The sequence below is a fragment of the Oncorhynchus gorbuscha genome, linkage group LG05, assembly GCF_021184085.1.
Source record: "Oncorhynchus gorbuscha isolate QuinsamMale2020 ecotype Even-year linkage group LG05, OgorEven_v1.0, whole genome shotgun sequence".
Taxonomy (NCBI): domain Eukaryota; kingdom Metazoa; phylum Chordata; class Actinopteri; order Salmoniformes; family Salmonidae; genus Oncorhynchus; species Oncorhynchus gorbuscha.
This window is the reverse complement of record NC_060177.1, coordinates 47496035-47523847: the sequence shown is the minus strand read 5'-3', so window position 1 is coordinate 47523847 and position 27813 is coordinate 47496035. Positions and strand designations below refer to the sequence as shown.

Genomic DNA, 27813 nt, shown 5'->3' with positions numbered 1-27813 from the left:
GGGGGGTATCTGTACTTTACTATTTGTTAAAAAAAAATTTTTTACAACGTTTACTTTTACTCCACTACATTCTTAAAGATAATAATGTACATTTTATTCAGTACATTTTCTCTGACGGCCAAAAGTACTTGATACACGTTGAATGCTTAGCAGGGCAGTAAAATGTAGAATAATAGTGAAGACATCAAAACTGTGAAATAACACATATGGAATCATGTAGTAACCAAAAAAGTGTTAAACAAATCAAAATATATCTTCAAATAGCCACCCTGTGCCTTGATGACAGCTTTGCACACTCTTGGCATTCTCTTACCCAGCTTCACCTGGAATACTTTTCCAACAGTCTTGAAGGAGTTCCCACATATGATGAGCACTTGTTGGCTGCTTTTCCTTCACTCTGCAGTCCAACTCATCCCAAACCATCTCAATTTGGTTGAGGTCAGGAATTGTGGAGGCCAGGTCATCTGATGCAGCACATCATCACTCTCCTTCTTGGTCAAATAGCCCTTACACTGCCTGGAGGTGTGTTGGGTCATTGTCCTGTTTGAAAACAAATGATAGTCCCACTAAGCCCAAACCAGAGGGGATGGCATATCGCTGCAGAATACTGTGGTAGCCATGCTGATTAAGTGTGCCTTGAATTCTAAATAAATCACAGACGGTGTCACCAGCAAAGCACCCTCACACCATAATACCTATTTCCTCCATGCTTTATGGTGGGAAATACACATAGAGATAATCTGTTCACCTACACCGCGTCACAAAGACTTGGCGGTTGGAACCAAAAATCTCAAATTTGCACTCCAGATCAAAGGACAAATTTCCACCAGTCTAATGTCCATTGCTTGTGTTTCTTGGTTCAAGCAAGTCTCTTCTTATTATTTGTGTCTTTTAGTAGTAGTTTCTTTGCATCATTTCAACCATGAAGGAGTGATTCACAGTCTCCTCTGAACATTTGATGTTGAGGTGTCTGTTACTTGAACTCTGTGAAGCATTTATTTGGGCTGCAATTTCTGAGGTTGGTAACTCTAATGAACTTATCCTCTGCAGCAGAGGTAACTCTGGGTCTTCCATTCCTGTGGCGGTCCTCATGAGAGCCAGTTTCATCAAAGTAATTGAAATGTTCCGTATTGACTGACTTCATGTCTTAAAGTAATGATTGACTGTTGTTTCTCTTTGCTTATTTGAGCTGTTCTTGCCATTATATGGACATGGTCTTTTATCTATACCCCCCACCTTGTCACACACAACTGGATTGGCTCAAACGCATTAAGGAAGCAAATTCCACAAATTAACTTTTAAGAAGGCACACCTATTAATTGAAATATATTCCAGGTGACTACCTCATGAAGCTGGTTGAGAGAATGCCAAGAGTGTGCAAAGCTGTCATCAATGCAAAGGGTGGCTATTTGAAGAATCTCAAATAAAAAATATATTTTGATTTGTATTAACACTTTTTTGGTTACTACATGATTCCATGTGTAATTTCACAGTTTTGATGTCTTCACTATTATTCTACAATGTAGAAAACAGTAAAAAAATGTAATAAAACCATTGAATGTGTAGGTGTTCTAAAACTTTTGACCCATAGTGTACTTTTGGTCATGTAGTGTAGCTAGTTTCAGCGGAATATCAGGCAGCAAGAGTGTGCAGCTCTCAACTGGTTGTCGCATGGGAGAAGCTCATAGAATTCAATGACATCCGTAGGAAAGAGATTTCAAATCATGATATCTACCAGTAAATTCCAACTAAGACAACAATAGGTATGCAAACCAGGTATTGGAAAAGTTTGGTCTGAAGTCTTGGTTAAATCTTTTCAATGCACATTTAAGTCATCATGTGCTGTTTTAATGAAAATGTCTAAATAGGGCTTTCCAAAAAAACCTTTCAAAATTAAATGTTGACTGCAAAGTAGTCCTACCTGGCAGAATGATATCATGATGATTTGAAGCCTAACAATTGATGGGCATTTGTTTTGCAAATTCTGCCATCACATGTAGCCTACATTGTACAGTAGGGTGAATTCAGAAAGAGTGGGATATCATATAAACTGACACTGCTTAATCCTAATGCGTTTATTTATTGTTCTGACAAGAGAACATCTAAATGATTGTTACTAAGCCCTTGCAGAGAAACCACATGATCAAAATCACATCACTTCATTGGTGTGACATCAGAGAGGCGACAGAGCAAGCTTCAAATAGGAAGTTCACCCTGTGAAGAACGCTGCAAGATTATAGCTTTTTTCTGTTTTGAAAAGGTTAGAAAACTGTCAAATAATTCACTGTGCCAAATTGTGATTACATAGTATGCACATTTACCTGGTGCATTAAAATACATAACAAAGTTGACAATTTTCATTTGTTTATTTGTTTCCACTGACTATAGCTAGCTAAAGTAGGACAGCATGGAGTAGCTAAAGTGGGACAGTCTTATAGGCTTTTCCAATGGAGGAAAGAGATCCAGTTTACATTAGGGACACCCTCCAATGGAGAAAATAGATCCATTGGGCTCTGGTTCTTGTAGTACTATATCCTGTATTTTTTTGTATTGTAGTACTGTTATTAGTTCTGTTATTTGAGTAAATTCAGAAAAAAAGTGGGACACTTATTGCATTTCTGTCTTCTGTAACCTTTTCAGACATCCTGTCCCACATATTAGCCCAACCCATGATACATTTATGAAATTCTCCAATGTTTCCTAAATCACAGAAGACAGAAATGCAATAATTACCCTACTTATTCCCAATTCACCCAACAGAAGTAATGCTAGCTAAATGGTCTCTTGCTAGGTGTGCAATTGAATTAGAGGCCAACTACACACGGTTACGTGGTTTAAATATTGTTGTGTACTTAGAACATATTTTTTTTTTGTCTTTCTATAAAAGAAAAGGTGTGGTTTTCAGAGTGAAAACCTGAAAAAAATATGGGAAAAGTCATAAATGTATGTGAAAACAGGGCGCCGTAGGGGAGATCGGCGCACAAAGTAACAATTTTAGAAAAAATTAAGGAGATTGAGGTAGATTGAAAATATTTTTATACAAACATGCACATTTTAGCATTACACACTGTAACAATGTTTCTAGGACATACCAGTCGTTTACAATTCAACCGAAAGTGACAGACGTAAAATGGACTCCCCTATACTCACTACTACACCACTGATGATCATGATACAACGTTGCAAATCAAATCTTATTGGTCACATACACATGGTTAGCAGATGTTAATGCAAGTGTTGTGATATGTTCCGACAGTGCAATAATATCTAACAATTCCTCAACAACTACCTAATACACACAAATCTAAAGGGATGGAATAAGAATATGTACATATAAATATATGGATGAGTGACAGCCGAGCGCCATAGGCAAGATGCAATAGATGGCATAAGATACAGTATATACTTTACATATGAGATGAGTAATGTAAGATATGTAAACATGATTAAAGTGCAATTGTTTAAAGTGACTAGTGAGTTTCTATGTAGGCAGCAGCCTCTCTGAATTAGTGATTGCTGTTTAGCAGCCTGATGGCCTTGAGATTGAAAAACAGCTTCGATCTCTCGATCCCAGCTTTGATGCACCTGTACTGACCTCGCTTTCTGGATGGTAACAGGGTGAACAGGCAGTGGCTCAGGTGGCTGTTGTCCTTGATCTTTTTGGCCTTCCTGTGGATGCTGTAGGTGCCCTGGAGAGACCCCCCTCTGGAGAGCCTTGCTGTTGGGCGGTACAGGGCAGTACAGTTGCCGTACCAGGCGGTGATACAGCCCGACAGGATGCAATATGTCAGTGTCCATGACGTGGCTGGTTTTCTTTTTGTAGTTTTTATGTAGTAATTGCCTGTAGACCCTGCCACATACGTGTCTGAGCTGTTGAATTGCGGCTCCACTTTGCCCCGACATTTGGCTTGTTTGATTACCTTGCGGAATTCATAACTACAGTGTTTATATTCAGCCATATTCCCAGTCCTCTTTCCATGGTTAAATGCAGTGATTTGCGCTTTCAGTTTTGCGCTAATGCCGCCATCCATCCATGGTTTCTGGTTAGGGTAGGTTTTAATAGTCACAGTGGGTACAACATCTCCAATGCACTTCCTTGTAAACTCACTCACCGAGTCAGCGTATAGATCGATGTTATTCTCTGAGGCTGCCCAGAACATTTCCCAGTCCGCGTGATCAAAACAATCCTAAAGTGTGGATTCCGATTGGTCAGACCAGCAGTCATACATACATTGTTACTTGTGTAGCCCTTTTCAAAAAATCTCAAAGCGCATAAAAAGTAAAACAACAAAGGCAACAGTAAACATGTCACCTCGCACGAGTGATGCTGCTCCCCCTGTGCTAATTAGTAACAAGTATTCAGTCTAATTTGCAGGAAATGTAATAGGTTCTTATGGGAAACATACTGCACATGAGGAGCTGCATATCTGCACAGAATCTCATGACTGGGACAGGATATATGCTTGTTCAAATTTTGGAATTGCAGTTGATTACTATAGTGCCACCCTTGGGCCAACAAGTGTAATTGTGTAAATACGCTTCATTCAACCAGGTTTGTGCAAAATCGGGGCAGTGTTGTCTGAAATATTGCGTGTGACTAACTTAAGAATGTATGGAGATAGATCCATAGTCCTCCTCGGGTTTAATGGTGGGGGACAAAAAAAGTACTATTAAATGATGTAAAGTCTCTTCAGATGAAGGGCTTCCGAGTGGTGCAGCGGTCTAAGGCACGGTATGTCCAGGCTGTATCACAACCGGCTGTGATTGGGAGTCCCATAGTGTGGCACACAATTGGCCCAGCGTTGACCGGGTTTGGTCAGGGTAGGCCATCATTGTAAATAATAATTTGTTCTTAACTGACTTGCCTAGTTAAATTAAATAAATAAATGTTGAGGCAGTTTGGTCTGGAAAGGCAGTCATTACTACAGTGTTGCAAAAGTAGACCTGTCTCCCTCTACTGACGTGAACTCATTTGCATATGCCTTCCTGAGACCAGAGTTCGCCATCACGGGCCCGTTTTGTCTTGTAGAATACTTTTTAGGCAACTGGGCCACCGTAGTTACTTTGCCGACGGAAAGTGAACGTGTGGTATCTAGCTAGCTAGCTACTTGAACAGGTGAAAGTATGTTTTGAATTACATTTTTGGTTTATTAATATTTTCCCCTCAAACATTGCCAATGCAATATTTAATGAACTGATTTCCAAATTATAAAAGCATGAGTTTCATGTAAACGAACCATAATACGAGCTAGCTACTTAGCGGTGTTAGTTTACAGCTGCATATGGATATGGCTGCAATATATGTAGCTAGAGCTGTTTTATCTGACTTAGCTAGCTAGGCAACGACATTCGATGCTTTCTTTGAACCAAGCTAATCGGACGACAGTTTCTTTCAGTAGCATAAGTTAACTTATCTAGCTAAAGTAACGTTTAGTTATCCAATTACCGAATGACCACTCCCCTCTGCGCCGAGTTATACATTTAGTTTGAAAGTGTCAACCGACTATAAAGGCAACCCAGTTAGCTAAATAAGTGACATGCCATTACGAGACAGTTAGACTAGTAGTAGCCCTTCATCGTGACTCTCAGTTCCATTCCACATAGCTAAATCATTGGGCGAAGTCGTCGTCTGTACGAGGGAGTTTTTTTTTTTAAATCGCCCCGACGCTCTGTCTGAACATTAACACAATTTTCGGTACGGTTTTTGGAAGCATAAGGACCTTATTCAATATCAGCGAGAAACAATAATACAAAATAAAAAACGTTACACACCTTAATTGGGTTAGGGTTCCCACACGGTTTTATTTCCATGTTACAGCGCATGTTTACGGAAAGCAGACGACAGTGGACTGACTACCTGTGCTAATTAGCTACCTGTCTCCCCGAACAGCCTGCTCTCATAGACTAGACGTAACGTGGTCAACGTAAATCCGGTGTAATCAAATAGGTATGTTATGTTTGGTATGGTTACTAAAGGCGGAAGGGCGGTGGTTGGTCGGGCGTATAACGCAAACGTTCGAATCTCATCATGGACAATTTGATCAAATTAACACATTTTCAACTGCTTACCTACTTTTTAGATACTTTGCAACTACTTAGCATGTTAGCTAACCCTAATCTTATCATTTTTAGCTAACCCTGAACTTCTAGCAACCCAATGATTTCTTCGAATCTCAGCATTTAGAGCAAATTAGCAACTTTTCAACTACTTACATGTTACTTACATTTTTTTGCTACATTACAACTACTTAGCATGTTAGCTAAACTTAACTCTTTTAGCTAACCCTTTAACCTAATTCCCAAACTTAGCCCTAACCCCTAGGCTAGCTGATGTTAAGCTAGCGTATGTTAGCATTAGCCACAACAATATAGAATGTAACATATCATACATTTAGCAAACATACATTTTTCAAATTCGTAACATATAAGAATTGTAATTTTGTAATATATTATATGAAATGGTGATAGACATCCCCAAATGTAATACATACCATATCATACGATAAAAGACAGTACTGTGCAGCCGTCTTCATCGACCTTGCCAAGGCTTTCGACTCTGTCAATCACCATATTCTTATCGGCAGACTCAGTAGCCTCGGTTTTTCGGATGACTGCCTTGCCTGGTTCACCAATTACTTTGCAGACAGAGTTCAGTGTGTCAAATCGGAGGGCATGTTGTCCGGTCCCCTGGCAGTCTCTATGGGGGTGCCACAGGGTTCAATTCTCGGGCCGACTCTTTTCTCTGTATATATCAATGATGTTGCTCTTGCTGCGGGTGATTCCCTGATCCACCTCTACGCAGACGACACCATTGTATACACTTTCGGCCCGTCATTGGACACTGTGCTATCTAACCTCCAATCGAGCTTCAATGCCATACAACACTCCTTCCGTGGCCTCCAACTGCTCTTAAACGCTAGTAAAACCAAATGCATGCTTTTCAACCGATCGCTGCCTGCACCCGCATGCCCGACTAGCATCACCACACTGGATGGCTCCGACCTTGAATATGTGGACACCTATAATTACCTAGGTGTCTGGCTAGACTGCAAACTCTCCTTCCAGACCCATATCAAACATCTCCAATCGAAAATCAAATCAAGAATCGGCTTTCTATTCCGCAACAAAGCCTCCTTCACTCACGCTGCCAAGCTTACCCTAGTAAAACTGACTATCTTACCGATCCTCGACTTCGGCGACGTCATCTACAAAATTGCTTCCAACACTCTACTCAGCAAACTGGATGCAGTTTATCACAGTGCCATCCGTTTTGTCACTAAAGCACCTTATGCGACTTGCGCACCACTGCGACTTGTATGCTCTAGTCGGCTGGCCCTCGCTACATATTCGTCGCCAGACCCACTGGCTTCAGGTCATCTACAAGGCCATGCTAGGCAAAGCTCCGCCTTATCTCAGCTCACTGGTCACGATGGCAACACCCATCCGTAGCACGCGCTCCAGCAGGTGTATCTCATTGATCATCCCTAAAGCCAACACCTCATTCGGCCGCCTTTCGTTCCAGTACTCTGCTGCCTGTGACTGGAACGAATTGCAAAAATCGCTGAAGTTGGAGACTTTTATCTCCCTCACCAACTTCAAACATCAGCTAGCTGAGCAGCTAACCGATCACTGCAGCTGTACATAATCTATTGGTAAATAGCACACCCATTTTCACATACCTCATCCCCACAGTTGTTATTTATTTACTTTTCTGCTCTTTTGCACACCAATATCTCTACCTGTACATGATCATTTATCACTTCAGTGTTAATCTGCAATATTGTAATTATTCGCCTACCTCCTCATGCCTTTTGCACACATTGTATATAGACTCCCCTTTTTTCTCTGTGTTATTGACTTGTTAATTGTTTACTCCATGTGTAACTCTGTGTTGTCTGTTCACACTGCTATGCTTTATCTTGGCCAGGTCGCAGTTGCAAATGAGAACCTGTTCTCAACTAGCCTACCTGGTTAAATAAAGGTGAAATAAAAATAAAAATACATTTAGATAAATTTATAGTGTTGGTAAATGGAGTGACACAGATTTTCATACAGAAAAATTCTAAATGTTCTGAGACCAGGTTGCTCTGAATACCTGTGTTTTAACTGAAGACAGATGACACAAAAGTACTGTCGACTTTCACTGTGTTAAAACGGACTTAACTGTGTACATAAGTGTGTATTTAGCATTTGTGAAATTATTCTGATGTGATCTTTTTGTTTTTATTACAGCATTGATTCAAGTTTAGATGAAGTATTTGTCTGTTTTGGCTTCTAGAGCCAATTCACCTTCAGTCAGAATATGTAAAGTCATATTGGACTATAAGGAGTAACGTTAGGCACCTTTAGTCCATTGGGCAAGTGCAGCAGCATCAAGTGATATGTAAAACGAATCTCCATCCAGCTAGCTAGCTAGCCAGCAAGTGTTTTACTACTTTGATTGCTCGCTATAATGTAGGCTGTCTTTTAGTTGAAGATCAGAAGTAGGCAGGCTAGCTAATTGTAGAACCAGGCATTCACATTGTATTGGGCATATAATAAGGGAATTATAATACTATACTGATCAAAAATATAAATGCAACATGTAAAGTGTTGGTCCTGTGTTTCATGAGCTGAAGTAAGATCTCAGAAATGTTCCATACACACACACAAAGCTTATTTCTAATGAATTTAAGCAATTTATCTGCACTGTATGTTTGTTAGCTAGCTAGCCAGTTTTAGAATAATGATTAATTTGTTTTTACATTTGTATTACCTGCAAATACAGTGCATTCGGAAAGTATTCAGACCACTTCCATTTTTCCACATTTTGTTACGTTACAACTAGTGATGCACCGATATTACATTTTTGGCAGATACCAATATCCAATATTTTCCTTGACAAAAATAACGATACCGATATTTACAATTTTAGCAGCCTTTTAAGCATTCTAGTACAGTTAAATAGTTAACACATACACACACACATGGATGCAACGGTCTAAGGCACTGCATCTAAGTGTAAGATCCAGTCCTGTTTGGGAGTCCCATAGGGCGGCTCACAATTGGCCCAGCATCGTCTGGGTTTAGCCGGGGTAGGGCGTCATTGTAAATAAAAAATTGTTCTTAACTGACTTGCCTAGTAAAATAAAGGTTACACCCACACACACACACCACACAGACCAAAAAGTAATTTTGTTGGCATTTACTCGTATGATGCTGGTAAAGTTGTCTCGTGCAACTACAGTGCTGGTCATAGAAAAAAAGCTAGCTAGCTCATGGATGCAAACAATATTCTTCCCCAAAAACATAGCAAAACGACAATCAGGTTTCAGTAGCTATAGTTAGCTAGCTAACTATAGCTAGCTAACTATATATCTAGGTGTCATCTAAAATAACCCTAGTTTATAAGACCGTTCTTATTTGACTAATGGTGGTCGGACCCATCTGTGAAGCTTGCCACAATAGTGGACTTTGCAGTTAGCCTTCAAATTAAAAATGTCATTGACGGTGATGCAAATGCATACAAATAGTAGAATTATTCCATAATTGAATAGATCATGCTAAACGAGGTTGGATTGTTGTTGTATTGCGTCAACAAAAGATAATAATTTGTTAATTTGACAAATCTGTTGAAATCACAGTGGATGTATTATACTTTAGAAATGTATTGGGGGATACTTATTTTTGTGTACAGTCTTACCTATGGATTGTGGATCAATGACATGGGGTATCAGTCTACTCAGTGACACCCAGAGAACATTAGCATCGTTGCTCTTATTGCAGGACTCTGAAACAATTGTGAATCGAGCCACATTTATTGTCAACCTATGTGTATTGAACACTATTTCAGAGGGAAAACAATACTGCGTGGATTAGAGGTCGACCGATTAATCGGCAATGCCGATTTAATTAGGGCTGATTTCATCGAGTCGATGCACTTTTGTTGCACAAATTATACCTAACCATAAACATCAATGCCTTTCTTAAAATCAATACACAAGTATAATGTTTTAAACCTGCATGTGTTGTTAAAATAAATTAATGTTAGCAGGCAATATTAACTAGGGAAACTATGGGAAATCTTGCGTTTAGTGCAAGCAGAGTCAGGGTTTTTGCAGCAGTTTGGGCCGCCTGGCACATTGCGAACTGTATAAAGACTAATTAATATTCCCGAATTTTACATAATGATGACATAACATTAAAGGTTGTGCAATGTAACAGCAATATTTAGACTATGGAAAGGTTCCATACTTCACTGAAAGAATAAACGTTTTGTTTTCGAATTGATTGTTTCCGGATTTGACCATATTAATGACCTAAGGCTCGTATTTCTGTGTGTTTATTATGTTATAATTAAGTATATGATTTGAAAGCGCAGTCTGACTGAGCGGTGGTAGGCATTAGCAGGATCATAAGCATTCATTCAAACAGCACTGTACTGCATTTGCCAGCAGCTCTTAGCAATGCTTGAAGCACAGCGCTGTTTATGACTTCAAGCCTATCAACTCCCGAGATTAGGCTGGCAATACTGAAGTGCGTATAAGAACATCCAATAGTCAAAGGTATATGAAATACAAATGGTATAGAGAGAAATAGTCCTATAATTCCTATAATAACTACAACCTAAAACTTCTTAACTGGGAATATTGAAGACTCATGTTAAAAGGAACCACCAGCTTTCATATGTTCTCATGTTCTGAGCATGGAACCTAAACTCTAGCTTTTTTACATGGCACATATTGCACTTTTACTTTCTTCTCCAACATTGTTTTGCATTATTCAAACCAAATTTAACATGTTTCATTATTTATTTGAGACATTTTCTTTATGTATTATATTAAGTTAAAATAAGTGTTCATTGTTCATTCAGTATTGTTGTAATTGTCATTATTACAAATACAGTTGAAGTCGGAAGTTTACATACAGTTAGATTGTAGTCGTTAAAACTCATTTTTCAACCACTCCACAAATTTCTTGTTAAGAAACTATATTTTTGGCAAGTCGGTTAGGACATCTACTTTGTGCATGACACAAGTACTTTTTTCAACAATTGTTTACAGACAGATTATTTCACTTATTCACTGTAACACAATTCCAGTGGGTCAGAAGTTTACAAACACTAAGATGACTGTGCCTTTAAACAGCTTGGAAAATTCCAGAAAATTATGTCATGGCTTTAGGAACTTTTGATAGGCTAATTGGCATAATTTGAGTCAATTGGAGGTGGACCTGTGGATGTATTTCAAGGTCTGCCTTCAAACTCAGTGCCTCTTTGCTTGACATCATGGGAAAATTAAAAGAAATCAGCCAAGACCTCAGAAAAAAAATGGTCTGGTTCATCATTTGGAGCAATTTCCAAATGCCTGAAGGTACAACGTTCATCTGTACAACGTTCATCATAGTACGCAAGTATAAACACCATGGGACCACGCAGACGTCATACCACTCAGGAAGGAGACGCGTTCTTTCTCCTGGAGATTGACATAGTTTGGTGCGAAAAGTGCAAATCAATCCCAGAACAACAGCAAAGAACCTTGTGAAGATATTGGAGGAAACGGGTACAGAAGTATCTATATCCACAGTAAAACGAGTCCTATATCGACATAACCTGAAAGGCCGCTCAGCAAGGAAGAAGTCACTGCTCCAAAACCACCATATAAAAGCCAGACTACGGTTTGCAACTGCACATGGGGACAAAGATCATACCTTTTGGAGAAATGTCCTCTGGTCTGATGAAACAAAAATAGAACTGTTTGGCCATAATGACCATCATTATGTTTGGAGGAAAAAGGGGGAGGCTTGCAAGCCGAAGAACACCATCCCAACCGTGAAGCACGGGGGTGGCAGAATCATGTTGTGGGGGTGCTTTGCTGCAGGCGGGACTGGTGCACTTCACAAAATAGATGGCATCATGAGGTAGGAAAATTATCTGGATATATTGAAGCAACATCTCAAAACCTCAGTCAGGAAGTTACAGCTTGGCAGTAAATGGGTCTTCCACATGGACAATGACCCCAAGCATACTTCCAAAGTTGTGGCAAAATGGCTTAAGGACAACAAAGGCAAGGTATTGGAGTGGCCATCACAAAGTCCCTACCTCAATCCTATATAAAAGTTTTGGGCAGATCTGAAAAAGCATGTCCGAGCAAGGAGGCCTACAAACCTAACTCAGTTACACCAGCTCTGTCAGTAGGAATGGGCCAAAATTCACCCAACTTAACTTATTCACCCAGCTTGTCGAAGGCTACCCGCAAAGTTTGACCCAAGTTAAACCATTTAAAGGCAATGCTACCAGATACTAATTGAGTGTATGTAAACTTCTGACCCACTGGGAACGTAGTGAAATAAATAAAAGCTGAAATAACTACTATTATTCTGACATTTCACATTCTTAAAATAAAGTCTTGATCCTAACTGACCTAAGACAGGGAAGTTTTACTAGTATTAAATGTCAGGAATTGTGAAAAACCGAGTTTTAATGTATTTGGCTAAGGTGTATGTTAACTTAAACTGTGTGTATATATACACAGATCGGCTTTTTTTGGTCCTCCAATAATCGGTATCGGTGTTAAAATCATAATCCAAGGACCAGAATCCTCTAGCGAGGCTGTTTTGGAGTCTGATAACTCTGAATATCTTGGGTATTGAGTAGACTGTTACTCCATTTCATTGATCACCAATCCTTATGTAAAGCTGTACAGAGCAATATGATTGTCAATACACACAATAGGCTGTCTGGGAAGATGATTTCACACAGTCGCAGTCTCGCGATAAGAGCTACTTCGCTAATATTTGCATAAACTCTAAACAGTTGTGTTCTGTGAGTGTCACTGAGTCGACTGATACCCCATTTCATTGCTTCACATTCCAACCTTGTTTAACATTATCTAGTCTAAATATGACATTCCACCAATTGTAACTTTCTGCATATCTTTCAAATAGGTACAATTATTTTGAAGGCAAACAGCAAATTCCACTATTGTGCCTAATCCTTATTGTGGCTAACTTTACAACACAAGCCGGTCAGGTCGAGCCTCACTAGCCAGAAGAAGCTAGCTGGCTGCTTATAACGTTAGCTTTGGGCAACAGGGTTAAGTAGCTGGCTAGCTGTTCAATTTCAATAGGCGAACAACAAGTGGCTACCTAGCTAATACTTACTCACAAGCATTCCTAAATCATTGCTAAGAATAGTGAAAATGCCTGCAGTTTCTACTGGTCATTGTTTTCAGGCTTGTTGTATTGGTGCTAACTAGGTACCAAGCTAAAGCTAGCTAGCTAGCTACCCCAGAAGTTGCAGTCGAACAAATAATGCTTTATTACCAACGCGGTTTTGTAAACCAATCGTTTGTTGCCGGTGTTTGCTTGTTTGCAGCCTTTTTTTTACAACTTTGACAGTGCTACTGATAGTAGTGGTGGCACTTGGCTTGCACGTGCAAATTCAGAACACACAACATGCAAAAATAGAACTGTGTTATTTGACGTGTCAAATGAAAAGCATATTTAACGCGTTAAACAGTGTCATTGTCAAATTGTGTTATTTGACGTGTATCTTTTTTGACATTCAAAGACCCAATGGCATTCCGTAGTATGTCTTGAGGCTAATAGCAGTGACTCTACTACTGTGTAACTCCGGTAGGGCAACATCTGAACAATAGCGCACTTGGTAACGTTAGTATGTACTGGCGCTCGATCAGTTGCCAACATCACCCACGACAGAGAACGGTTGACTGTCAAGGGCAATGAATTCCATTATCTTGGCGTTAATGGATTTTGCATTTGAGTTATCTCGCAGAAATTCTTGCTCATTCAAATGACTTGTTTGCTCAATCCACACAGCAGACATTGTGGCTAGGTTAGGAATGCCGTGTCGCAGGTGTAGTGCAAAATTTAATGCGTCATTACATCATGTACTTACGTTATATAGGTATGCACGTCAGCTTTGACATCAGTTTTTCACATCGGCGTTGAACTAGACATTGGGCCGATACCGATCTTGGCATTTTTCGCTAATATTGGCCAATTCTGATATGTTCACCGACTATATCGTCCATTCCTAGTTACAGCCGTACTCTAAAATGGATGAAAAAATCTACAAACAATACACCATAATGACAAACCAAAAACAGGTTTTTAGAAATGTTTGCAAATGTATTAAAAATGAAAACAGAGACCTTATTTACACAAGTATTCAGACTAGGGTTGCAAAATTCCAGGAACTTACAATAAATCCCCTGCATTCCTGGTTGGAGATTTCTGGATTTCCTGCTTATTCCCTTCTTATTCTGGGAATCCACCAACTGAATTTTGCAACCCTAATTCAGACCCTTTGCTATGAGATTCGAAATTGAGCTCCGGTCCATCCTGTTTCCATTGATCATCCTTGGGATGTTTCTACAATTGGACAAGGCCCACACCTGTCTATATAAGGTCCCACAGTTGACAGTCCATGTCAGAGTAAAAACCAAGCCATGAGGTCGAAGGAATTGTCCGTAGAGCTCCGAGACAGGATTGTGTTGATCTGGGGAAGGGTACTAATACATATTGGCAGTATTGAAGGTCCCCGAGAACACAGGGGCCTCCATCATTCTTTAATGGAAGAAGTTTGGAACCACCAAGACTCTTCCTAGAGCTGGCCGCTCAGCCAAACTGAGGAATCGGGGGAGAATGGCCTTGGTCTGGGAGACGACCAAGAACCTGGTGGTCACATTGACAGAGCTCCAGAATTTCTCAGTGGAGATGGATGAGACTTACAGAAGGACAACCATCTCTGCAGCACACCTCCAATCAGACCTTTATGATAGAGTGGCCAAATGGAAGCCACTCCTCAGTAAAAGGCACATGACTACCCACTTGGAGTTTGCCAAAAGACACCTAAAGGACTCTCAGGCCATGAGAAACAAGATTCTCTGGTCTGATGGAACCAAGATTGAACTCTTTGGCATGAATGCCAACCGTCACATCTGGAGGAAATCTGGCACCATCCCTGCGGTGAAGCATGGTGGTGGTAGCATTATGCTGTGGGGATGTTTTTCAGTGGCAGGGACTGGAAGACTAGTCCAGATCGAGGGAAAGATGAACGGACAAAGTACAGAGATCCTTGATGAAGACCTGCTCCAGAGCGCTCAGGACCTCAGACTGGTGTGAAGGTTCACCTTCCAACAGGACAATGAGAGAGGGAGAGAGAGACTCTAATCGCTGCCAAAGGCGCTTCAACAAAGTACTGAGTAACTGGTCTGAATAATTATGTCTATGTGATATTTCAGTTTTTTGTGTTTGTCATAATGGGGTATTGTGTGTCGATTGAGGAAAAAGTAAATATCAGTTTTAGAATAAGGCTGTAATACGCAACCCAAACCGGCTGCGTGCGTGCGCCATAGTGCATAAATTTATTTTGCCCCCCCCACAACAAACACGATCACGACACGCAGGTTAAAATATCAAAACAAACTGAACCAATAACATTAATTTGGGGACAGGTCGAAAAGCATTGAACATGTATGGCAATTTAGCTAGTTAGCTTGCACTTGCTAGCTAATGTTAATTTGTCCTATTTAGCTAGCTTGCTGTTGCTAGCTAATTTGTCCTGGGATATAAACATTGAGTTGTTATTTTACCTGAATTGCACAAGGACCTCTACTCCGACAATTAATTAAAACTGCCAACCGAATCGTTTCTAGTCATCGATCCTCCTTCCAGGCTTTTTCATCTTTGAACTTATGTGGTGATCGCATCTAAACTTTCATAGTATTACCACGACAACCGGCAACAAAGTACGTCTTTCAATCACCCACGTGGGTATAACCAATGAGGAGATGGCACGTGGGTACCTGCTTCTACAAACCAATGAGGAGATGGGAGAGGCAGGACTTTCAGCGCGATCTGCGTCAGAAATAGGAATGACTTCAATTTTAACCCTTGGCGTCGCAGACGCTCATTGACGCGCAATAATTGAATAACAATGACGTGACGTGTCCGGTATGGTCAGCATGTTACATAACAAAATGTGGAAAAAGTCAACGGGTCTGAATACTTTCCGAATGTACTGTATGCCAAACAATCCATTCAGTTGATGATAGGACTTATACAAGTTGTAAATGCAACAAGAACTGATATTTTATCATCGTATTCACAGCTTTCTAAGAACCAAAATGTAGACATTTCTGGTCTGTTAAGATATATTTTAGAGGCTATTTACACAGAATACCCCCTTGTATAATCTGTATTTATAAGTACAGTGCCTTCAAAGTATTCACACCTCTTTACATTTTGTGTTGGTCTGAATTTGAAATTGATTGTCAATGGCCTACACAATAATCCATAATGTCAGTGGAATTACGTTTTTAGACATTTTTACAAATTAATTTTAAAATGAAAAGCTGAAATGTTTGGAGTCAATAAGTATAGTATTCAACTCCTTTTATGGTAAGCCTCAATATGTTCAGTAGTAAAAAAATTGTTCAAGTTGCATGTACTCTGTGTGCAATAATAGTGTTTAACATGATCTTTGAATGAGTACCCCATCTCTGTACCCCACACATACAATTATCTGTACGGCCTCTCAGTCTAGCAGTGAATATCAACCAAAGACCAGGGAGCTTTTCCAATGCCTCGCAAAGAAGGGCACCTATTGGTACATGGGTTAAAATATAAAAGCAGACATTGAATATCCCTTTGAGCATGTTTAAGTTATTAATTACACTTTGGGTGGTGTATCAGCACACCCAGTCACTACAAAGATACAGGCGTCCTTCCTAACTCAGTTGACGGAGAGGATGTAAACTGCTCAGGGATTTCACCACGAGGCCACGGGTGACTAAAACTGGACAAAAAACTGAGGATGGACCAACAACATTGTAGTTACTCCACAATATTAACCTAAATGACGAAGTGAAAAGAAGGAAGCCTGTACCTAAAAATATTCCAAAATATTCCAGTGTCAAGGAAATGAACTTTATGTCCTGAACACAAAGTGTTATGTTTGGGGCAAACACTACACATCACTTGAGTACCACACTTCATATTTTCAGGCATGGTGGTGGCTGCACATGTTATGGGTATGTTTGTCATCGGCAAGGACTAGGAAGTTATTTAAGATAAAAAGAAATGGAATAGAGCTAAGCGCAGGTAAAATCAGTCTGCTTTCCAACAAACCTTGGGAGACAAATTCACCTTTTTGCAGGATAACTACATTAAACCCAGGGCCAGATATATGCTGGAGTTGTTTACCAAGACAACATTGAATGTGCCTGAGTGGCCTAGTTACAATTTTTATTTAAATCGGCTTGAAAATCTACGGCAAGAATTGAATGGCTGTTTAGCAAGGATCAACAATCAACTTGACAGCTTGAAGAATGTGCAAATATTGTACAGTCCAGCTGTGCAATGCACTTAAGAGACTTACCCAGAAAGACTCACAGCTGTAATCGCTGCCAAAGGTGATTCTAACGTATTGACTCAGGGGTGTAAATACTTATGTAAATGAGATATTCCTATATTTTTTTTTTTTTTTTAAAGAAGGGCAACAATTTCTAAAAACATGTTTTGGCTTTGTCATTATGGGGTATTGTATTCGGGCTACAACATAATGTAGATTAAGTCGAGGGATATAAATACTTTCTGAACGCTCTATTTGACAATATTATAGGTTGACAATAATTGTAATACACAATATATGTTACATCACATGCCTGCATTTTATTTTCCTACATCGGTAAAATCAGGATTATGCCTCTGTCATTCTTTCCAATTAGACTGGTTTGGATTTCTTCCTGACCAATATGGCTGCAATTTTCATCCCATTCTGGAAGTTTGAGGCTTCATTACGTAGTCCTCTAGTAATTTAATAGGATCTCTATGGTATTGGGTCTGTTTTTTATGGCTTTCTTTTTGTTTATTGTTAGGGTTGCACTGGAGAGGTTCAGATTAGATAGGTTTTGTTATGCATTGCCTAATTTGACGTGTTTTCTTTCTGCGTGTATCTTGTTTGTTGTGCATAGGTCAGCAGATGGCATCAGCAATGATCTCCGTCCACACCACAGCTTCTCGCTTTGCCCTGCTTCAGGTTGACTCTGATTCGGACTCCGATTTGGAGTCAGGAAAGACCAGAGGTGGCCGGGACTCTGGAAAGGGTCGGCCTGGGAAGGCAACCGAGGGGAAATCTACCGCGAGCAACGGCAAGAAGGAGAAGAGGAAGAAGAAGCGAGAGCAGCAACAGAGCGAGGCCAATGAGGTGACTGGCAGGGGCATTTAAACTTCTCGCTGAACCCAACATCAGGTCTCAAAGGTTTCAGTTTTACTATTTCAACTGACCTTGTGGACTGATGATGACTCCTGTCTCCTGTCCCCAGTTAAGGAGTCTTGCCTTTAAGAAGCTCCCTCAGAAGTCCTCTGCCCCGCCCCCCTCCCTGTCGCTGCAGGGTGTGGCCAATGAGCTACTCCATCCCGCAGCAGGGGACCAATCCATGCCCCCGGAAGGCTGGCAGCAATGGAAACAGAGGGACTACCAGGTAGAACCTGACAGATTTCCCCCCCCGATCTGAGAGGATCAAATAGGTTTTAGAGATATGGTGAAATATGGTCCTACAACTACATTTATTTTCTTCATATCTACATGATTGCTTAGGGGTTGTTTCTGAACAGGGCTCATGGTAACACCTGACATGGTGGGCATGAATGGGCATTATAATTTCTTATGGATGTTACCCTTACCTGATATCCCCCAGCTAATCCCATCCTTAATCTTCGTCTTTGTTTCTGACCAATGCAGTTAACGAGTGAGCTGTATGAGGCAGACCTGGAGAAGGCACTGATTATGAGTAAACTGGAGTTTGAGGAGCACAAACAGGTACCATACTCCCCCAATGCAGCACTAGAGCTCTGCTACCCGAGCCCGATGGACCCCGACATTATACAGTCTTGGCCAAAGGTTTTGAGAATGACACAAATATTAATTTTCACAAAGTCTGCTGCCTCAGTTTGTATGATGGCAATTTGCATATACTACAGAATGTTATGATGAGTAATCAGATGAATTGCAATTAATTGCAAAGTCCCTCTTTGCTATGCAAATTAACTGAATCCCGCAAAAACATTTCCACTGCATTTCAGCCCTGCCACAAAAGGACCAGCTGACATCATGTCAGTGATTCTCTTGTTAACACAGGTGTGATTGTTGATGAGGACAAGGCTGGAGATCACTCTGTCATGCTGATTGAGTTTGAATAACAGACTGGAAGCTTCAAAAGGAGGGTGGTGCTTGGAATCATTGTTCTTCCTCTGTCATCCATGGTTATCTGCAAGGAAACACGTGCCGTCATCATTGCTTTGAACAAAAAGGGCTTCACAGGAAGGATATTTTTGCTAGTAAGATTGCACCTAAATCAACCATTTATCGGATCATCAAGAAATTCAAGGAGAGCGGTTCAATTGTTGTGAAGAAGGCTTCAGGCCGCCACCAGTGCAGAGCTTGCTCAGGAATGTCAGTAGGCAGGTGTGAGTGCATATGCATGCACAGTGAGGTGAAGACTTTTGGAGGATGGCCTGGTGTCAAGAAGGGCAGCAAAGAAGCCACTTCTCTACAGGAAAAACATCAGGGACATACTGATATTCTGCAAAAGGTACAGGGATTGGACTGCTGAGGACTGGGGTAAAGTAATTTTCTCTGAATCCCCTTTTTCGATTGTTTGGGGCATATGGAAAAAATCTACCATCAGTCCTGTGTCATGCCTTAGTAAAGCATCCTGAGACCATTCATGTGTGGGGTTGTTTCTCAGCCAAGGGAGTGGGCTCACTCACAATTTTGCCTAAGAACACAGCCATGAATAAAGAATGGTACAACACATCCTCTGAGAGCAACTTCTCCCAACCATCCAGGAACAGTTTGGTGACGAACAATGCCTTTTCCAGCATGATGGAGCCCCTTGCCATAAAGCAAAAGTGATAACTAAGTGACTCGGGGAACAAAACCTCGATATTTTGGGTCCATAGCCAGGAAACTCCCCAGACCTTAATCCCATTGAGAACTTGTGGTCAATCCTCAAGAGGCAGGTGGACAAAAAAATAAAAAATTCTGACAAACTCCAAGCATTGATTATGCAAGAATGGGCTGAAATCATTCAGGACGTGGCCCAGAAGTTAATTGACAGCATGCCAGGGCGGATTGCAGAGGTCTTGAAAAAGAAGGGTCAACACTGAAAATATTGACTCTTTGCATCAACTTCATGTAATTGTCAATAAAAGCCTTTGACACTTATGAAATGCTTGTAATTCTACTTCAGTATTCCATAGTAACATCTGACAAAAATATTAAAGACACTGAAGCAGCAAACTCTGAAAATTAATATTTGTTCTCAAAACTGTACATCGTGTTAGGGCCGGGGTAGTGCCTGTAGTGCCTGTTTTTTCATCAATACCTAGGTTACTGGTATCACTAAAATGATCATTAACATTTTGAAGCCTAGCCATTTGGTTGTGCTGTGCTGCGCAGTACATGTCAGAACTTCAACCATGTCAAATATAAGACCAGAACATTGTCAGATTCCACAGGAGAGATTATTTTAATGAAAATACTGATGTTCCTTGAGTTTAGTTGGTTTAGAGTGATGAAAAGTAACTTGTTTTATCAGTAACTGTTCTCTGTCTCATTGAGCAGAACAGCAAGCAGAGGCATTTCTATAGATACTCACACCATCAGAGATATGCACAGAGTGCATGTAGTGGAGGAAGCAAGGGACAGACAGATGAGCAGCTAATGGATACTAACAGAGGAAGTTATTTCAGGGTGCGGCCAGGGCCGGTCCTTAAATTTGTCAGTAGCAATCAGGCATGAGTATACAGCACCCTGTCACAAAACATCTGTCATTAAACGATTAACAGAAATCAGAACCATAGAGGGAGAACTACACACAAATGGCTCGGACCAAAATGTTTATTCTTTGATGAGGAAATGAATGTTCCATTAAAGCAGATGCTGTTCTTTTAAATTGCCTCCTGTCAGGATGATGACGGAACAGATACTCCCTCTCCCAAGTCCAGAGGAGGAGGAGGAGGAGGAGCAGCGGCAGGGAAGAAAGACAAGAAGAAGAGCCAGCAGGGAAAAGACAAGAAGATGACAGTGTCTCTGAAGGACTTCCAGGCAGAGGGGGGTGAGACCAGCAGTGGCTAGAGCTACACTTATGTTAAAGGCCCAGTGCAGTCAAAAAATTACTGATTTTCCTGTGTTTTATATATATTTCCACACTATGAGGTTGGAATAATACTGTGAAATTGTGAAAATTATAATAATGCCATCTTAGTGTAAGAGCTGTTTGAAAAGACTGCTTGAAATTTCTGCCTGTTTTGGTGAGATGGAGTTTTGGCCTGCCTGGTGACATCAAGTGGTAAATGTGTTAATATATAACAATAACGTGTTTGAACAAACGGTGAACTTTCTGTACCCCCTCGTCTCTCTCAGTAACTTTCCATACACATATTTCCTGTTTCCCCTTAATCAATAAATGATTTTATAGTGACAGTAATAATTATAATTCATGTTAGAACCCAACAAGACCAATAAGAAAGCGTTCCAAACCTCAGCCAATAATAATAATACACACTAGTAAGAAATCATTAGGTGAGTGCTTATATTTGTCCTATTTCAGACATGTACAAGTGTGAATTGGAAATGTTTTTATTTTTTTACATACCACAACTCTCCCTGAGACAGCCTTTGGAGAGTGGGGTCACGGCTAGGGTCTGTCATTATCAATGGCGACTTTGGAGCAATTAGGGTTAAGTGCCTTGCTCAAGGGCACTGTTTTTTCACCTTCGGTTCATGGCCCTAACTGCTAACTGCTAGGCTACCTGCCACACCAATAACCGCTAGTTTTCAGTTTTCCACTCCCCTCTCAGACCAGTACCAGACAGTCCAACCTACATTTTTGCTTAAGAAATTACACTTGTTTCTTTTTTTTACCATTTTAATTGAAAACCATCACAGTAAGGTACTAAATTGTTACCCAGAAAGGATTTGACATTCAGGGGAAAAAAGGCTGCATTGGGTCTTTAACATTGAGCACTGCCCCATTTCATCAATACAATACCAGCATAGCAGTAACACTAGGACTACTTGTTTAACAGTCAACTTTGAGCAGGTGCTGTGTATAAATGTGCTATAATTGTCTGTTTTCTCAGTGGCCTCGCTCATGTTATTATTCTGTTTTTTAACGACGTTCACTTGACTTGTTGAATTCTCCTTAAAAACCACGATTCTCCGTTACAGATCAGCTTAGTAAGAAGCAGGAGAAAGAGGTGAGGTATGGCATCATTGTTGTATTCGGTGTTTGGCTTGCAGTACTTCGGTCGAGGGTTTTAAACCCTGTAATGTAAGGATGAATGTAATGGACAGGTGGTGATATGACGTGCACTTGCGCAAATTGTGTAGGTTGTGTGTGATTTTAATAATTCAAATGCTGAATCCACTCTCCAGGAGACCAAACTGCCCACACCTCCAGAAGACAAGTTCTTCAACAAGCTTGAGGATGACGTTAGCAAAATTGTACAGCAGGAAAAAAGACGGGAGCAGTTTTCTAACAACACTGACGCCGAGGTCACGACTTCAACAGAGCATGAACCGGTGAGACTGACTGCAAATCAGTTCATTCCAAGTATAATGGCTTTATGATCAAATTATATTCGACCATTGAGTGACTGCTGATGAGACCATGGAGGACAGGGTAACTCTTATCTCTCAGAGCCTAACTGTGCCTCCCATCACACCTCCCAGGACCCCCGAACTGAGCAGCTAAAGGACGACTTGGAGAAGAAAGACCAAGAAATCGAGAAGTTAAAGAAGGTCATTTCACAATGGGAGGTGAGTCGTTGGATGGATACTGTACTGGGCTTTGGATGGAGCATGTCAAGAAGACAGAACAGCGCCATCTGGCATTTACAGGTGGTGTGAACGTGTTATTGTTCTCGATCCTCAGGTGAAGTACAAAGAAGTGAAAGCCAGAAACTCCCAGCTCCTGAAGATGTTGCAGCAGGGAGAGAGTACAGCTACTGCACTCCTAATTCAATCTGAGACGATACAGTAATCCATTACTGATGCATTAGGTAGGCCTACTTGTTCTCATTCATTCTCTTCCTCTCTCCACAGTGAAAGATAAAGCAGAGATCCTATTGCAGGTGGAAGAGCTTCTAAATATCAAAGAGGAGCTGTCTTCACAGGTGTGTGTGTGCTGTGCGTGTGTCTCAAACCATTAAAGCCATGCAAAGCTGTCATCCTGGTTGAATGACATTTATTTCTCTCTCCAGGTGACATCACTACATGCCTCACTTGAACAGGAGAAGTCGAAAGTGAAAGGTTTGCAAACAGATCAGCCAAAACACCATCAGGTAAGACGTCACATAGATACTCCTCGCACTTGCAAGTAAAACTCAATACAACACACATTTAGTGTCTCATAAAGTGTCCCTGTCTAAAATCAAACCAACAGCTCACGCCTGGTTCAGAGAGAGGGGTAAAGGCTGCAGTGTAGAATGACCCCCCCAGTTTGTTGTGCTGTTCAACCTGTGTAAAGCTGTGAGTCGAATGGGATGTCTTTTTAAATATAAGGTGTGTGTGCGTGCGTGCGTGTGTTCCACTCTTAGATCAGGCAGGAAGTCACCTCTAGGAAGATTACCAAGTTAACAGTGCAGCAGCAGTAGTCCTCACTCTCCAGAATAGTTCACAAAACGGAACCATTCACTCTGTCCAGCTCATTACTATATGAGTGATTGAACATTTTGTTTTTTATTTAATGTATGAATATTGACAAATCTAATCATCAATATTGAAAACAAACCACCATTTTAGATTTGGAAATGTTTTCTATATATTGTTGAACATAATATACTCTATGATCATATCAAAGTTACAGAGTGGGATCTCTGCTACCTTTAGAGTTATGATCCAATTTGTTAGTGTTACCAACCGAGTGAATGTGAAAATAGATTTAAAATGATCGCCCTCTTCTGGTGATTTGCAGGAGGTGCAATTATACAAGTTATTAAAGAAGGACTGTGATTGGTTACATTGCCTACCAATTTCGCTGTGAAGTATGGGCCAAATCTTTAAAAGTAGCAGATTTCCCACTCTGGAATGTTGATATACCTGTATAGTATATCATGTTTAGGGCTGTCAAACGATTCAAATAATTAATCGCGCTAATGGCATGAGTTAATTTGCTCAAATGTGGCCCTAAAGAAAGATTTTTCAATTTAAAAAGTAATGCATTGAGTTACAGGCATACTTTGATTTGATTGTAAGGGATGGAAACACTGAATTATCTAGGCTACATCAGAATGTTTTAATAGCATTTTCACCATAAACAACACAAGTCACTGTAACATACAGTTAGCTATTAATGCTCCCAATGTTTAAGTAGGCCTACTCCCTCTTATCAATGTTCTTGAAGGTTAACACTTGCTCACACACACACAGCTTTAAGTTCTGTTAAATCTTCAGGCATTCTAAATGAGTGTGACTACAGGAGGAAAAAGGACTGGCTCTATGGATACAAAGAGCTATTAAACCATCTGTACGGTTCAGAGAACTTTACACACAGGCCTACACCCTCTCCCATCTCCTCACACCCACTCTCTCTCACTTATGACCTAAACTCACAAAATACGTGCGTTTTAGAATGCATTGTTTTGTTTTGAATTATAATGTTCCAACCGAAGCTGGGTGGGCGGGTTGTCAGCTTTGATGCCTCAATTAGGACATGTCTAATTTTTTGCGTTTTGTCGCTGTAGGCACACACAACAATAAAAATGTTGTCATTTTCAAGCTCATTTGAATTGGAAAGGTAGGTAAGGGTTGAGGCTTTACCACACATGCTAAATTAGGCCAATTCATCCACTAATGGAAACAACATCGCTATGTGCAAAAGATTGGAGATATGGACTATCCTGCTAGCATACAGTCACTGTTCTGCCTGTCCCGTCTTTTTGAGAAGGGTGAAACTGCAGCCCACAATTTGGGGCGTTCCTGTATGTGGACATTCCTGCATCTGCATAAACCCCTCTTTATACTTCCATTGGTCAATTTTTAAGCTATGACTCCAGTACATAGGCGTGAGGCATGGGTGATCTACTACAGTAGATGGTAATAATGCACCATAACGTTGGATGCCAACCGCCAATAAACCCCACAGAAGAAGAGGCAGGAACTTCAACGTTAGTAGGGGGGCTGGAATTTTGCGGGCTGCACACTATAGGAGTTTTACTGCCGCTTTACACCTGCTCTCACATGCATCCTTTAACAGTGGTTCTCAACTGGTTTTGCCTGGAGACCCAAATTTGACCATGACTATTGAGTCGCGACCCAATATTATGGACTGTTACTTTTTATAATGTTGTGTTGCAGCTGCCTTCTTGGGCAGGTTTCACTTGCAAAATAGACTGTCTCAATTATGGTATTAAATAAAGTCATTACACAACCATGTTAACTGAGAAAACACTTGTTATCAATTCAGGAGAATAAGCCATTTTAATTAGGAGACCAATTCAGGAGTGGGGTGTAATAAATTATCAGACTCAGAACATAACATCAACACCAGTCCAATAATATTAATGAACAGTAACACGTACCAGTGTTTAAAATTGTTTTGTTTTTCTCCAATCATTAGGAATTCTTAATCATCAATTATCATGACAATCTTAGTGTTTGGCCTTGTAAAGTCATCAACAATAAGTGGTACATCGGTGTCCTTTCAAAATAAGTTTCGGTGCGAAGGTTACCTTTTTAAAATCCCCCCCAGTTGAGAATCACTGCTCTAACACACACAATCATACACACCCCACTCTTACATATGCAGCCTACAGTACTTTGAAGCGGTAGCCTATTCCTTTTCAGTTCTTGCAATCAGAATGTGTGCATAGTCAATGGTCATGTTATCATGTTGCTGGGTAACATGACTTGCTAAACAATGTAAATGTAGTTTGTTATAAAACCAAAACATACTGACTCCAGAATAATTTAAAACGACCTGCGACATGCACACGAATCCTAGGCAAAAAAAAATAGAAAATAGCTTTGGGAATATTGGGCAACATTTTTAAAAATTATTTTGTAGAATGGCACATGGTCTTTAGTGATGTTAAAGGCGCCAGCATTGACTGGTAGGGCTGCTGTCCAAACTCATAAAAGACACACCCTCGTCCACTTACCCTTGCCTTATGCCCTTGGGGGAATCCCCATCGCCATCTTGGCGGGCGGCCCCACTGATAAGCCAAGCAAGGGAAGTTTGCAACCTAAGCCCCTCAACCCTAGTTTTTAGTTGCGTTTGCGAGTGTACAATTATGTTCACTCCGAGGCCTGAAACTCCCCTCATTTCAAATTGCGACGATTGTACATCCGATTGTACATCCGAAGTCAGCGAAAACTTAAAAACAACATCAATGGAGAAGTCAACAACAAGTGTAAGTAAAAACGAATGCAAATAAGTTACAAATTGTGCAAATAATGTACATGACGGCACAAACACGTCTCATAAAAAGTAAATCTAGCTGTACTCTCTCCCTGTTGCAACATCTTTTGGAAATTGTAGAAATAAAGCATTTTCCTTCTACAGAATTTCCAGCTAGGTAGGCTAATGTTAGCTAATTAATTTGCTAGCTTTCATACAGTAGCTGTATATTATTCATTATGTATTTTAAAATAAGTAGACATGCACTCATAATTGACTGTAGTGCATTTAAAAAACACAATCGTCGCGGGATGAACGAGTGATGAATTTCCGGGCAAGGGCAGTCCATTTTAAAAACCATTCCTTCCTCCCTCACCCCTTTCCCCTGCAAGTGTATACTTGTCATGATACCTCATCAGAAGGGTCTACTTACTTTGAGGGCTGAGGGGATAGGGTGTGTCTTTTAAGTGTTTGGACTGTAGCCTAGATGTGTTCCGTGTTGGTGTTCTGCGCTTAAAAGGGGCTGTACGGATAACATGTGTTCTTGAAAGGTTCCATGCGGTGATGAAATAGAGAAGTGATTAACGGCATTTGGAAAGATTATGCCCATAAACAGGTCACGCCTCAACATGTTATTAGGGCTTTAACGCTATTCGTGTTTATTTGTCAATATTCTTCTTTGTTGTTTTTGAACTCAAAATACTACTCATATTACCAAGTAAGCGGTAAAGCTTCATATAACACCCATTTTTGCTTTGTAACACCTACAGATGAAATATTATGGAGTCTTAAAGGAGGCCTGGGTAATGCCAAAATGTCATAAATATACCAACTTTGATTAATTACTTCTCAAATATGCTGAACTGTTAGTGTATTTCAGTTTAAGGATATTATCATGAAATGTCGAATCTCCTGAGCTGTCTTAAGCCCTTGGAGACAGTCAAGCCCCAGACAAGCAGACCAACAAACTAACAATGTCAAACTTTCTGTACTCACTCCATACTTCCTGGTCTCCTCTGATTGGCAGGGAAACAGGAAGGGGAAAAAGTGTTCAGAGTCTGATCTATGAAGACTGCAGAGGGAAGAGCATTGACTGCAAAATACAACGAAGCAAAGCACTCCTATTCTTCAGGGTCTATTTGTTTGTATGGTTACTCTCTACTCTCTTGTCTTCATGCACTATGCATGCCTTGTATACCACACACACCAACTCCTGGATGTGCCGCACTGCAGAAGTTATTAAAAGGCTTGTAAATGAAGGCTGTATGTTTTCTGTTGACTGACATCGCAGTTCCTCCTTTTGTTCTGTCTGCTCCCCGCCTTCTCTGGGGTGATGCCAAATGACAGGTGTGATTTTTTTTTTTTCACTGCAAGTTAAATAAACTACTTTTTCAGTGTAAAA

The 27813-nt window shown here is 40.4% G+C and overlaps 1 protein-coding gene across 2 annotated transcripts; it reads left to right on the top strand.

Moving 5' to 3' along the window:
* Nucleotides 1–4980: 4980 nt before the first annotated feature.
* Nucleotides 4981–27813, top strand: LOC124035983 (G kinase-anchoring protein 1-like). 2 transcript variants are annotated; one of them, XM_046350004.1, is made up of 12 exons: nt 4981–5116; nt 17979–18211; nt 18330–18488; nt 18749–18826; nt 20978–21125; nt 22241–22269; nt 22448–22594; nt 22745–22831; nt 22947–23010; nt 23117–23187; nt 23275–23355; nt 27439–27813. In XM_046350004.1, the coding sequence occupies exons 2-12, from the start codon at nt 17987–17989 to the stop codon at nt 27478–27480; spliced, it is 1131 nt and encodes a 376-aa protein (XP_046205960.1). In that variant the 5' UTR covers nt 4981–5116; nt 17979–17986; the 3' UTR covers nt 27481–27813. The 2 variants fall into 2 exon arrangements, with proteins under 2 accessions (XP_046205960.1, XP_046205961.1); XM_046350005.1 differs by having other exon boundaries at nt 4993–5122.